At 39.3% G+C, this 13,332-nt stretch overlaps 2 protein-coding genes across 12 annotated transcripts in view; both read left to right on the top strand.

The window, feature by feature from the left end:
• Nucleotides 1-5,313, top strand: part of kcnip3b (Kv channel interacting protein 3b, calsenilin) — a 59,558-nt gene extending 54,245 nt beyond the window's left edge. For all 5 annotated transcript variants that reach the window (XM_005924345.1, XM_042220708.1, XM_005924347.3 and 2 more), the window contains 4 exons: nucleotides 754-932; nucleotides 1,767-1,871; nucleotides 2,273-2,335; nucleotides 4,267-5,313. In XM_005924345.1, coding sequence (XP_005924407.1) covers nucleotides 754-932; nucleotides 1,767-1,871; nucleotides 2,273-2,335; nucleotides 4,267-4,314 — 395 coding nt within the window. In that variant the 3' untranslated portion in view covers nucleotides 4,315-5,313. The remainder of the gene's footprint in view (nucleotides 1-753; nucleotides 933-1,766; nucleotides 1,872-2,272; nucleotides 2,336-4,266) is intronic.
• Nucleotides 5,314-6,946: 1,633 nt separating this feature from the next.
• The window catches only part of slc23a2 (solute carrier family 23 member 2), a 39,614-nt gene continuing 33,228 nt past the window's right edge, over nucleotides 6,947-13,332 (top strand). For 3 of the 7 annotated variants that reach the window (XM_005924352.3, XM_042220713.1, XM_005924354.3), the window contains exon 1: nucleotides 6,948-7,250. The gene's annotated coding sequence lies outside the window, so the exon portion shown is untranslated. Of the gene's footprint in view, nucleotides 7,255-13,332 lie in introns of all 7 variants that reach the window. The other 4 variants (XM_005924353.3, XM_005924355.3, XM_005924351.3 and 1 more) reach the window with 3 other exon arrangements.

Here is a 13,332-nt window from a genome sequence, read left to right on the forward strand (position 1 = left end):
AACGGCCCAAGAATAGATCCCTGTGGAACACCCCAAAGCAGAGGGGCCACAGAGGATGAAGCCGACCCCAACTTAACACAAAATGTCCTATTTAAAAGATAGGACTTTAACCACAAAAGTGCCGAACCAGTAATTCCCACACCGTGCTGTAAGCGGGAGATCAGCAAATCTCCCGCCATGGACTAAAAGGGTGTTGACTACACGGACAAGTCAAAGCCTTCTGGAGAAAAGTGACACAAAAATTGATCTATTTGGGTACAATGACATGAGGCATTTTTGGAAGAGTGTTATGTCTCCCTCCCCTTACCCCTGTTTGAGGGTTCTTCCTGTTAAAAAGGAGGTTTTCCTTCCCACTGTCGCCAAAATATTTGGTCATGGGGGGGTCGTCTGGTTGTTGTTGGTTTCTCTGTATTGTAGGTTCTTCATCTTACAATACTAAGTGCCTTGAGGTGATTATTGTTGTGATTTGGCGTTATATAAATAAAACTGAACTGAACTGAAGGCGAAGCGAAGCTTTACAACCCAAGAACAATGCACTGCAACAGTGTTGCAACAGGACACATCAAAACACACACAAAAACTAGTTTTAGAATTGAAACCGCAGGCTAACCTCTGGAACAGCCTTTCCAAAGTCCCAACTTCAATCATGAAAACTTGTTAACAATGTTTGAAAGCTGGGTCTCCCTCTCCTTTGCTTTTTTGGGTGCTTTGTTAAAAGCACTACATTAAATCCGCATCTTCTTTCATCTACAGATGCAACCACCTACGCTCACTTCCTGTTCAACGCATTTGACATGGACAGAAACGGTTCAATCCGTTTTGAGGACTTCGTCATCGGCCTATCAGTGTTGCTCAGAGGTTCGGTCACCGAGAAGCTCAACTGGGCTTTCAACCTTTACGACATTAATAAGGATGGTTACATCACCAAAGAGGTGTGTGTGTGCGTGCGCGTGTGCATGCGTGCGTGTAAGATATGTAATTTTTTTGACAACAAGACAAAGACAAATCTCATATTCTGTCACCTTTGTTACATCCAAAACTGTTTAAACTGACATGAAGTAGAAGCAACTAATAACTGATTTCATATGTGTACACTTAAGTGCTTTACAAGAAGATAAATGTTATTTAAAAAAAAAAAAACACACACTCACTATCTCACCTTCTCAATCTAGATTCTGGGTCTAGATACTGATCAGGAGCCTTAAACCAGGCAGAATTATATATTTTTGTTAGTAATAACTATTATGTCCTATTTAAACAGTTAATAAGCATTTTAATAATGCTTATTAACTGCTTATTAAGGTGTTAATAAGCATATTAAGCCCATTTCTTGGGGCAGATATGCCTGTTTGTATTTGTAGAGAATAGCATGTTGATTGGCTTCACTTTGAGAAACTACACCAGTCGCAGACATTTAAAGGAGAGCTCTTATACTCGTTTTCCATGGTATAGGTGACCTGAATGATGATTGTGCCTTTGGCAGTTTCAAGCTAAATAGACATATGTAGACATTTAGCCTCAAGGGCTGTCTGTCTCTATCTATCCGCCCTGATACAATCTCATCTTTCTCAGAGACTGGCTTTTTTTTTGTTTTTATTAAAAACAGCCAAGATGGGACAACTAAATTAAATTTCCGTTTTAATCATATAATATAGAGTTTGTACATTTTAAAATTCATAGTAGGTAAACAAAACACTGAAACAGTTGGCTGTTTTAGGTAAAAAGTGAATTATATTCACTCCCTTTCCTTCTCTGCTTCTCTTCAGGAAATGCTGGCAATCATGAAGTCGATCTATGACATGATGGGGAGGTATACCTACCCTTGCGTGCGGGATGAAGCACCCTCTGAACATGTCGACAAGTTCTTTCAGGTTCTGATTCCACACAATTAAATATAATTTCTAGATTATAGTTTTTCATTGAGTCATGGATAACAGACTTAGGGGTAGTAAGATTTAGCCTTGAGGCAGATGACTAATGCCCAAAGTTATGATGAAAAGACTGGTGATGGCTCAGATTGACTCCCTTTTCCATAAAAGCTATTGTAAGCAATACATAACTACATTAGAGCATCTTAGAATATCTGTCATAGATAAAGACAAACGTCTAGGTATAAACGCAAACAGAGCCATTTATGAAAAGTTTTCCTTTGTAAAATATAATTTGGTTGGAAATGACCCTACTCATTCATTTTGGTCTCTTAAGAGTTAAATATCGTAAATATTGTCTCACTAATGTCTGCTTTCTCTTCTTATTTTTTCTGTTTTTTTAGAAAATGGACAGGAACAGAGATGGTGTAGTGACTATTGAAGAGTTCATTGAGACCTGTCAGAAGGTGATGCACACTTTTTTGTCCCACACACCAGTCAGTGTAAATCACAATTACAGTATTGCAGTAGATCAAGGTTCTTGGTTCAATGTCAGCTACAGCATGACGGCACTCACACTGACTAGTATTATCTCCCTTCACACATATTGTAAACCCTGACATGTTATTTTTGGAGGAATATTACACTTTCTAGTCTGTAATGATCATATTCTGTATTTATATGCGGACTTTGCCTTTACTAATTATAGCGTGTTTATTTTTGAATCACCTTTAATCCTGTGTTCTTCTATATGTGTCTCCACTTCTTTCTCACAGTCAGTACTGTAAGGAAAAGAGACCTGATTACACCTAATTTCCTTTTTTAATACCCAATTCATGAACTTAAAAACGTCAGTGATAAAAACTCAGCTTCACATCCTCAAAGATATCTCTGCAGTTAATAACCAGAACCAGATGTTCCTCATATCAGTACACTATTTTGGTTGAAAAATGTTTATAAACTAATATCCTTAATCATGAACATTCTCTGAAGGAAAGCACTTCCTCTGTATTTTGCTATATTAAGCTCCTGGTGTTTAATTTGTCACAGTCAGTATCTACACAATGTTAACAAACACTAAAACAGTGTTTACTCATCATCTAGTTATTTGGGCAGGCTACTTTTTCAGATTTTTTATGTCTGCTAGACAACCTTGACATAAACACAGTTTTTTTTTTCTTAGATCTTTTACAGTAAAGTCAGTGGGCCTTACCAGGAAGACATCTCTGTACTGGAAAAGAAAGAAATTTTAAAACACACCTCCAAAAGCTGTAAATTGTTAACTGGGCAACAGTAAAAGTCATTATCTCCTGATAAAGGGTAGTTTTGAGTGTTGGCACTCACTACCAGCAAGTAAAAACTTGTAATGAGGCAATTAATTGACTTTTGACCCCGTTTCTTAACTGTTTTACCACAAAATTTTCTTTAGATTGTATGCGCAGTTTCGTGGATGTCAGTTTTCTTACCGACTTCACAAGTAGTTGAGGTCAAAGTATGTACACTAACTTATCTTGTGTTTTGGTTGGTGTAAAACACTGGGTTTTTAGATTATGAGTCATTATTTATTTTGAGACCATCTGTGTGTGCTGTTTACCCCAAACTCAAATATTGGTCAGTGCCTCTGATGCAGCTCTGCAGCTGTTTTAACATGCTTCAATCAACAGAGATAAAAATGGAAAATTCAAGCCAGTGCATTTACGTAACAAGCAGAGAGTGTTCCAGTTATTTTACTCAAACTGTAGACGTACTGTAGCATGCTTTATTTACACACAATTTTTAAAAAAAATACCGATAACACTAAGGCGCAAAAGAATTACAATCTGAGAACTTTGAATTAACACAAACAATAGACTGAATGCTGCTGCTTTTCCCCAACAGGCTGTGTGTAATAGATGGATTACCACCAGGGGATGACTTGATCGATGACCTCAGTAAATCTTTTTCCTTAGTTAGTGGTCTCAAACACCAGTTCAAGTGTCATTGAATATAAAGTTTGGTGAAAAAGAATGTTTTTCTAGGGCTCTAAGTACACCCTAGATTTCATTTTCTGTATTTTCTGCATGACTTTCTCAGTGTCTCACATCACTCTTCTATACAGCATTGCCTCAGTTGACTGCATTCAGTCTTCTTCTCTATCAAGCACATCAAAAAACTGAAATTAGTTGTCTAGTAGATATTTGTAAAAACAAGCTCAGTCTCTAATCTGTGCCCCTATAAAGAAACATGACATGGTGGAAGATTTATATTCGCAGTTGCTGATAATGACTCAGTTCTTTTGGCTATAAACAGTGCCACCATGGCCATTTGTTATATCTGAAACTTTGACCTAATCAGCGTGAACATTTGTTTCCTTCTGAATTTGCTGACAGATGTTTTTTCTTTATCGTTTTATTTGCAGGACGAGAACATCATGAACTCCATGCAGCTGTTTGAAAATGTGATATAAGAATCTGGACGTCCTCAGCTGTTTTCCTTCATTAGCACAACTCGCATACAAACAGAGCAAAGTCATGCACTCCACCCAATGCCGCAGACTCCACAATAACGTAAGACACCCTGATACATAATGTAGCTCCAGTGAAGATGCAGGGACTAGAGGTTTTTCTATTTCTCGCCACACTCTTTTAATGGTATCTTGTGACTGTTTCTGGATTACAAAAACTGCCTCATGTCAAAGGAGACATTCTTGGATGACTTTTTTGTCCTCGGTGGCTCAACAGACATGCTGATTGTGCTTTGATCAGCGGACAAAAGCCACAAGGAACGAAGAGGCTCACAGAAATTGACAAACTACATGGATACTAACTTTAACAATAACATACAGTATATACACTCACATATGGAAAAGCCTGCTGTTTCCTCAGATTTTTTTATAGCACTGGATGGAGAAAAAAATCACAGTGAAAAAAAAAGACATGAACTAAAGCATGTTTGTCATCAGATATGTCATGTGGAATTAGCTTGCACTACAGTTTTATGACTATGTATTATATGTGCCTGAAATAAAGGCACTGTAGATACCTGCACCTGATATACCACTGAAGAAAACCAGTGTATATGTATATACATGTAAAGTTAATAATTATATCTAATGCATTGTGTTGGTCTAATCTGTGCTCCACCAAGTGATGGAATAGGACCAGTGCTCAATATTTGTTTAAGAAATTTCAATGTTAATCACTTTTAAAAAAAAATGGTTAGTAAGCGTCGTTGGAATTTGGGATATTTAAATGTTTCTCTTCTTTTTTTATTTTTGTTTTGGAAGATTATGTTTGCTGATCAGATTACAAAAATGAGTCTTTGCACAACTGTGAAGAAAGACACATCAAACTAAGACCTTTTCTTTAGTATCTGTGAGCATGCTGACTCCACAGTGCCACAGTGTCATGTACAGTACAGTAGGACCTTTGTGATGTCAGGTAATTAAAGATGCTGTCTACAGGTGCGACTTCTTCTCTTTATTGCATCCCTTTATTGTGGTTAACCAGTGCATTCAAATGATAATTCAGAAAATCTTTCATTATAAAAAGTCAATTTCTATTCCTCTGTATTTAGTGTTACATGCTGGCTTTGGAGCATTGTCCTGTTGTGTGACCCGGCTTATGCAATTACGACTATTCTTCCAGTCTTTCTTGATCATACTGTCTATTACTGCATGCATAATGCGTTCCTCAGCCTGACAGGGGTCACACTGATACTTTGATACGATCCCTCAGAGTGACCACTAACCTGATGATGTCAAGCCCACCCACTTAAACAATAGAATTGAATACAGTAAAATTATTATTTTAAGTGGTGCTTATTAATGTGCAGAGTAGATCAAGTTAACACAAAAGGGAAGACAATGACATGAACATATTTAATTTAGCAGCATATTTATTGATTGAACATTCAGGCTTTGGGTGAACAGGTTGCACAACATCACTGTAATGTGTGACATGAAAGGCTAAAAAGCACGGATTGATTTTCTCAGGAATTGGTTAAGGGCCAAAGCTGGGATTGAAGTCAGTAATTAGACATATTTATCAGTTGTAAAACATAAAGTTTTACAACACAGTGGCAAAAGCAGGGATCTCATGATGAGTCCAAGATAGTTCAAGATTCAAGATTCTTTATTCGTCACATGCATAGTTATACAAGTACAACACGCAGTGAAATGTAACCTGACACACTCCTCGACTTGTGCAAAAAGGGGGAGAGAAGAAGAACATTATATATTATATACATTAGGTGAATGTGCAGTAGTAGCATTGTATGCAGCAAGCAGGTGAATTCTGTACATTAAGCGAATTAAATAAGAACAGACAATCTGAATGTGAAGTATGCGATACACACAATGTTTCAAACAGAAACAAACAGAAAGAAGACACTGTCATCACATAATCGCCACCACCTGTGGCTCACCTGCCTCCCAGTACCGCCCCCTTGAGCTCACTGCACCACTCCTACTCAGACAATATGAACATATTTAAAAATAAAAAAGAATTTGAAATGTACATTGTGCCGGTGGGTGTCTAGAAGAGAGTCCTGTCTCAGTCACTTATGGATGCTGTGTGAGAGCGGGCGTGTGTGGTGTTGGGGGGGGGATGTTATGGTTTAGGGCCCGGAAGGCTTGGGGATACAAGCTCCTCTTGAGTCTCTCTGTCCTAGCTCGGATGATTTCAGAAGTTGGAACAGTTTGTTGCCAGGATGGGACGGGTCCTTCAGTATCTGCGCTGCTCTAGTCCGGCATCTCCTGGTGTAGGTGTCCTGAAGTGGAGGGAGAGCAATCCTGTAGCAGTGCTCTGCTGTACGGATCACTCTCTGAAGAGCGTTTTGGTCCTTAACACAGCTGTTCCCAAGGATGTGATGTTCTGTGTGAGGATGTTCTCCACAGAACCCTAAATACACAATACAAGCCCAGAGCCCCGAAAGCTCGTTTTAATTGTTTAGGAGGCTGCAGAAAACTTACAGCCAGGTTATACAAGCGGGGTTATAATTACAGAACCTGTCCTTGAAGGGGGGGGAGTCTGGGCTGCGTCACGTTCTAAGTCGCTTCTGATTGGTTAAGGTGGGGCGAAAGCTTACATAGGCACCCGACGTCACGGGCGATGTGGGCATGCGTCCTGATGAGCGTCATTCCCGTGGCTTTATGAAAGGCGAAATCCGTCCACGCGCAGCTGTTTCGAAACCGAGGGGAAGCAGGTCGTCTAGGAAGAACTGGGCTTAAGGACAGTCTCCCAATCTCTTCGCCGCCGTCCGCTGCGCGCATGTGAGCCACTTTCCGCCTTCAACTGTCGTCTGCGCGTGCCTCCCGCCTCGCACAGCTTCAACAACACAAGCCACGGGGACAAGCCAGCGTTAGCCGAGAAGGGAAGTGGACTCTGTCTACTCTTTTATCAGGTAGGTGAGTGCAAAACGTGCCACGTTATTTTTAATTCCAGTGCCTTGTGAGTGTTAGGCACCCCTGCGTTGGTTTCCCACTCTGTACGCCGTCTCAGTTTAGGGGCTGGAGTTGGCAGAAGATAACCGCTAGCGGTTAGAGGTGTGTGAGCTCCCCTCTCTCTCTCTCTCTCTCCCCTCAGAGGACTTCGTGGGCCGCCTCGACCGTGGCGATGCTGATGCTGAAAGTGTGACCGTGAAAATAAAGGCCCAGATAGCCAGGGTTCTGTTAGGGTTCCAGTACTAGTCACCTTTCTCCTCTTTAGCTCATATTTTTTTACTTATCAGTATGAGGTTTAGGGCAGATGTATCAAGGTTTCTAGATAATGAGGGCTTTATTGTGACTCTTACAACACACAAAACATAATACAGATAGGCTAAGTATGCATGAATAAAAACCCTTAATGAATCAAGCAGCACTAACTGCTACACTAATGCACATTTGGCTTTTAGGATTTACTGGCAATTGATAATGGCAGTGTCCTAGAAACGTGGCTAGGCAGGTGGGTGTATGCTCACAGTACATGTGCATCTATCACATGACCAATAAGTGGCCCAAAAAAACCCAACCCAAAAGCCAAATGGGCAGTGCCTGGAGGTGACATGGCTATTTACGATTGCATGAGAATTGCATTATAAAATTTACTTTGTATCAACACCCAGATTCCAGGTAGCAGCTCGACTGCTTTATTTTCCTCTCTGAGTAGTTTAAATTTCAAATGAAACTGCCATTCTCAGAGCAGGGACCTTTGATACAACTGCACCTGCTTACACGGGGCTTTGTTGTGAAAGTAATGCTTTCAGCTTGTGGTTGTCATCATCAGGGTCCTCAGATCAGTCACAATTGTCATGAGAAGTGTCACAGTAATGCAATCCATGAGATATTTTAATCTGTAATATGACTGAGATTTGGCCGTTTTATTCTTTCAAACTGCTGACATTAGTTATAATGCCAGCATTGATGGGGTTGTGGACTGATTTGATATAAATTTCTTCCACAAAACACACAACGCAACTGCTGTTTAAGCAGGGGATTTAGTGCATTTTTTCCATTTACCAAATAAATACCGTGGTGTAACATAGCTGGTTTTCTGTAAGCTTTAAATAAATACTTTTGCCAGACCAAATGGCCAGTAGCACATTTGTGTCCCGTCCACAAATAAACAATTCCTCTAGCCTCATTTCCCCCTCTAAAATTGTGTTTTTGAAAATTCTTACTGCAGTCTGTTAGTGCTTGTAGTACATACCCTGCACCACCCTTACATGCAAGGTATTATCCTATGTCATTTAACCTGTAGTTTTCACAGCACTTGAGTGGACAAGATTTGTGACATTTTTTTCTTCAGCTGTGTTTAGTTTAGTTTTTAGATTTTCTTTTATTTAATTTTGTGTAGCTGTTTTTCTTGGTGATGAATATTCACAGGTAGTATGCATCGACATGGAGGTGACCTGCTTTTGAGCTCAAGATTTTTCTGACTTACTACATGCAAAAGAAAAGGATGCATACATAAGGAGTGATGTCCTGGGTTAATAGACATGTATGTAATCCCAAATATAAACCCATACAAGTATAATTAAGTAGTTGTTGAACTTAAATTATGAAAAACTGAGAAGTGCAAATACAGCTAAAGAATATTTAAAGGATTTTTCTTAGGAATGTTATCCGGATAGTAGATTAAAATCAGCCATTTTCTTCATAGATAATGGGGGTTTTAAGGAAATTTACTAAAATGATATTTATGACAATATAGAAAAAAATACTAAGTTTTATTGGTGTTTGCAACACAGAATGATGGGCGTTTTCCATCCTTTCCCAGTAATCTACAGTCATCGATGACAGACTACCTAAACTGAAGTCTGGCTTTATCAGAGTGCCAATACCAGCATTATTACAGTGCAATTGTAGTGACACAGCATTATATAAGATGATGCAGCTTAAGTCTGGGATGTTTTAACTCGCTGTTTAAAGCCCTGCTTTTCCACCATTTAACTACATCCTTAATTTCCATGCAATGTTTGTTCCTGTCATATTGAGTGCACCTAGCGAGTGCTCCAGTGATGTGCCATTGGTTCGTTTACTTTTGGGTCACACATCACCAGTTGCTAATATCTCCTTGCATGCTGTCATACTTGATTGTACTTGTTGTCTGTGGTGTTTTTGGTTTTCTATATGATTTGTTTTATTTTTCTCCCCCTCAAGAGGTGAAACAGCCAAAGAATTGTGCTTTGTTGGCGGTCTGACCTCTTGTAAACAGGCAAACTACTTCAATACTATTGACAAAGCTCTTGCTCTAAGTGTTTGGGCTTGTCTTGTTTATTTGCGTGGTAGGTAATTTTAACTCATGCATTGGTATAGTATGATATGGCCCAGCCCTAATAATGTTTTCAGTCTTTCAGATGTAACAGATGGCAGTTAATAAACCTTGGGGCAGATGTATGAGCTATTGATCCATAGGTGCTGTGATGTAGAGGGGGGGGGAGCTCAGTGAGTGCAGCAGTGACTGTCTGAAAGAAAGGAGAAGATGCAGATGAAAAGCCATTTGTAACCACAGATTGTTCTGTAAGCTGTTTAGCCAGTCACACTTATTCATATTGGGGAATGAAAGTGGAGCACTTGAAATAGAAAGAAATGTGACAGGCTGTTGGGACCAGGTGTTCCCTTTGAAGCTCTGTCATCCGTTATCCTCAAAAAAACCTTAAAGATGGAATGCCTGACTGATAGGCCAAACTGAGGAAAGTGGTAATTCTGGTTGTTTGGCAAGAGCAAAGGTCAGTGGTTGAGATTTAATTGTGGTGGGTCACGATCACGTCAAGGAAACAAAGGAAAGTAAAGATGCTACATAGTGCTGAGGATAGAGCTGGGCGATAGAACGATAACGATATGTATCGCGATATAACTTTTACTCGATAGAGAAATTAAACTATCGCGATAGACCTCGCCGCTCTTGTCCTCTTAAAAAAAAAAAAAAAAAAAAAAGGTCAGCCAATCCAAATTAAGTAGCGCAGAGCCGAACCAATCACAGCCGCAGCGTCACGTCGCGTGACTTGTTACGTACAGCACAAGTGCCAAGCCGCACGTGTGTTTGTTTGGGAAGCAGCCAGCGGGTAATGGAGCCAGCGCGTAATGGAGGAAATGAGTGTGCCGACTAGAAAAATCAACCGAGCGTGACCGAAGAGAAAACAGATGATGGTTCCAATGCCGGAGAGATTGTCGAACGGAAGAGCCATAGAAGTTCCGTAGTGTGAAGGTATTTCGGCTATTTCAAGTCTGACAAAAAACAGAGTAGCGTGCACTGTAAATTGTGCCGAAAGCAAGTCTGGAAATACAATAAACTGGTGCATGCGTCACACTGTGCGCCACGTTATTGTTTCGGTGAAATGAATTTCTACAATACTGTTACTGTTAATTCTACTCTCTGCAGTGTTTAAATGCTTACATATACACACAGTTACTGTCCGTCCACACATACGACTCGGTTCTGCTTCTATGCCCCAGCTTTGTTTACTTTTTCCCACCGAGGCTTCTAGACTTCTGATTGGCCAACATTTCTGCACGGTTAGGAATCTAGCGCCACCTGCTGCTTTGGCATGTTCATAGCAGCGTTTTCCTTCATTTCTGCCTTTATGTGTGGACGGGATTATTTTTTAAAACGAAAACGGAAAATCTCCGTTTTCAAAAATACCCGTGTACGTGTGGACGTAGCCTCAGTCTCTGACTGGAAGCGCTAATTCGTCATTCGGCTTTTGTCAGACTAAAGTAACTGTTAAAACTGTTTGAAAAGCTCAGCTATACAACAAGGAGAGATTGAGAATTTCCTTTTAGTTCTCAGTTTATTTGATATTGACAAAAGTTAGTCAAGTTTTGTCTGTTCTTCTGTAAAACAAACTAAGATTTATTTTTAGAATTAATATTTTGTTTCTAAGTGGAATTGACAATTTAGTGTCTGTTTTCGTTTGTTCTATTTTGAAACTTAAACGCTTTAGCGGCTGCCTTTTGTGTAGTTTGCAATATTTGCCTTTATTTATCTGAAAAAGTCTCATGTTCCTTAAGTACATCTACCCTGTTGAACTTATTATGGGAAATAAATATTTAAATAAAAACAAGCTGCTGATTATTTCACATTTTACTTGTGAGCAATGGCACATTTAAATCTTACAAATATAGTTATTTGGCTTATATCGTGATAGATATCGTTATCGCCTGAAATGAAAAAAACATATCGTGATATGAAAAAATCTCATATCGCCCAGCTCTAGCTGAGGAGGAGGAAAATGGCTAAGAACCAGTCCTGTCAACAGCAAAAGGAAAACAAAGAAAGATGGAAATTGATGGAAAAGATTATTTTAGAGCAGTGGATGAAGTGATGAAATTTTCCTGCCAGTGTTCCCACAAAGCGGCACCCCTCTCTCATCTGTCAGTTATGTTTAAAAACATAATAACTAGCTGTCCATGAACAACCTGTTCATGGACAGCAGTGGTATTACCATTAGTTTATATATCAACTGTGAGTCATGCTAAAAACATTCTGTGTATTTATTCGATGCTACTGTAAAATAAGGTACTTCTCTGACTTCAGTGTGGTTTATTTCCAGTTCGGTTAAGGTTGTACACTAAACTGCAGTCATCCTGGACATTGTTTCCTTTTAATCCGTTAAACCATTTCATCTTGGTCACACTGAAAAGAGCAGTGGCTCACCTAACAGAATGTCGGGGCCAGGACAAGACTCATAGAGGCAAACTGGGTCGCAGATTCTGGCCCTTTTTGGTGTAGGCAGCATGTGACTAAGATTACACTGTAGTGCTGGGTCATGCTGTGCCTTCCTACTGTACTGTGTAAATGTGTCTGCTTGTGTGGTGTTGACTTCTGTTTTATTTATAGCTTTATAACATTGATTTTCTGCTAGAAAAAGAAATAAAAGGAATCTGTTTTATAAAGTTGACAGCTACACATGCAGCCGTCTAAATTCCTGTTTGTTCATTTGATATAATTGATTAAGGTGTGGATTAAATGGGTAAAACCAGCATGGCAGCCCATATGACTCTTGCGTAACAAATACTGAAAAACATACCCTGCTGTATTAACCTCTTATGTGAATAATTTATTATGTTTAGCATTAGTGGAGCATTGTTTCTGAGCTGTTGTTTTGTCTTAGGATTGTTTTGAAATTGCAATGTCCATACATTTCCCTCACAGAGGAATTTGTTTGTGTATGTCTGCCTACCCTTACAGCTGTTGATTATGATTATTTGCGCTGTTTTACCCTTCTTTTCACATCTGGTCACATCTGGCTTGAGTAGCATGAGTGGTAAGGAAACTTCACAGACATGTTATATGATTAACAGGCTATTGCATTCCCCCCCCCCCCCCCCCCCCCCCCCCCCAAGAAAAAATATTTTCTCTAAGGGGGAGGAGGGATGTGTGGATGGAAGTGCCCACTGAAGCCATTTATTGATTTATTGATGATTGTGTATAAGTGGTTTTTCCTTAGATGTAGTGTTTGTGTAGTGAAGACCAATTCCTTTAAAATATATCCTAAATATTAAAATGACTGATCTGAGTGAATTTATGTAAAATTGTTTACATAAACATTTTAGAACTTGAAACCTGATTCACAGCCTCAGATTATGTTTGTAGAGGTCCTCTCAGATCCATACTGATCCCTTAAAACCAACCTTATTGTGCCTACATTGTACTTCAAATGATGCTAATACTGGAAATTTTTTATAATACTTGCACCCCACCTGAGGACACCCATATGTGTTAAATTACCTTCACAAATGAGATTATGCAATTAGTTGGTTTTGTCTGTTTTTTAGCAGGATGACTCAATGTTATATACCACTTTGCGTGAAGATTTTACTAGAATTGGGGCTTGGTCAGACTGGGAAGTGATTTAAAATAAACATCACTAACCCTTGAAGTCAATCTGGTTCTAAGATTTTTAGTTTTTCCTTCATGTAGGATTCTGTATAGGGATTGATATTTGTCTCTGTCCTTACCTAGACAGTATAAAACACTATTTGAGGTCTGAGAAGTGCCTA

The sequence above is a fragment of the Haplochromis burtoni genome, unplaced genomic scaffold (assembly GCF_018398535.1).
Source record: "Haplochromis burtoni strain Fernald_Lab_line unplaced genomic scaffold, NCSU_Asbu1 Contig_54, whole genome shotgun sequence".
In the NCBI taxonomy this organism is placed as follows: Eukaryota; Metazoa; Chordata; class Actinopteri; order Cichliformes; family Cichlidae; genus Haplochromis; species Haplochromis burtoni.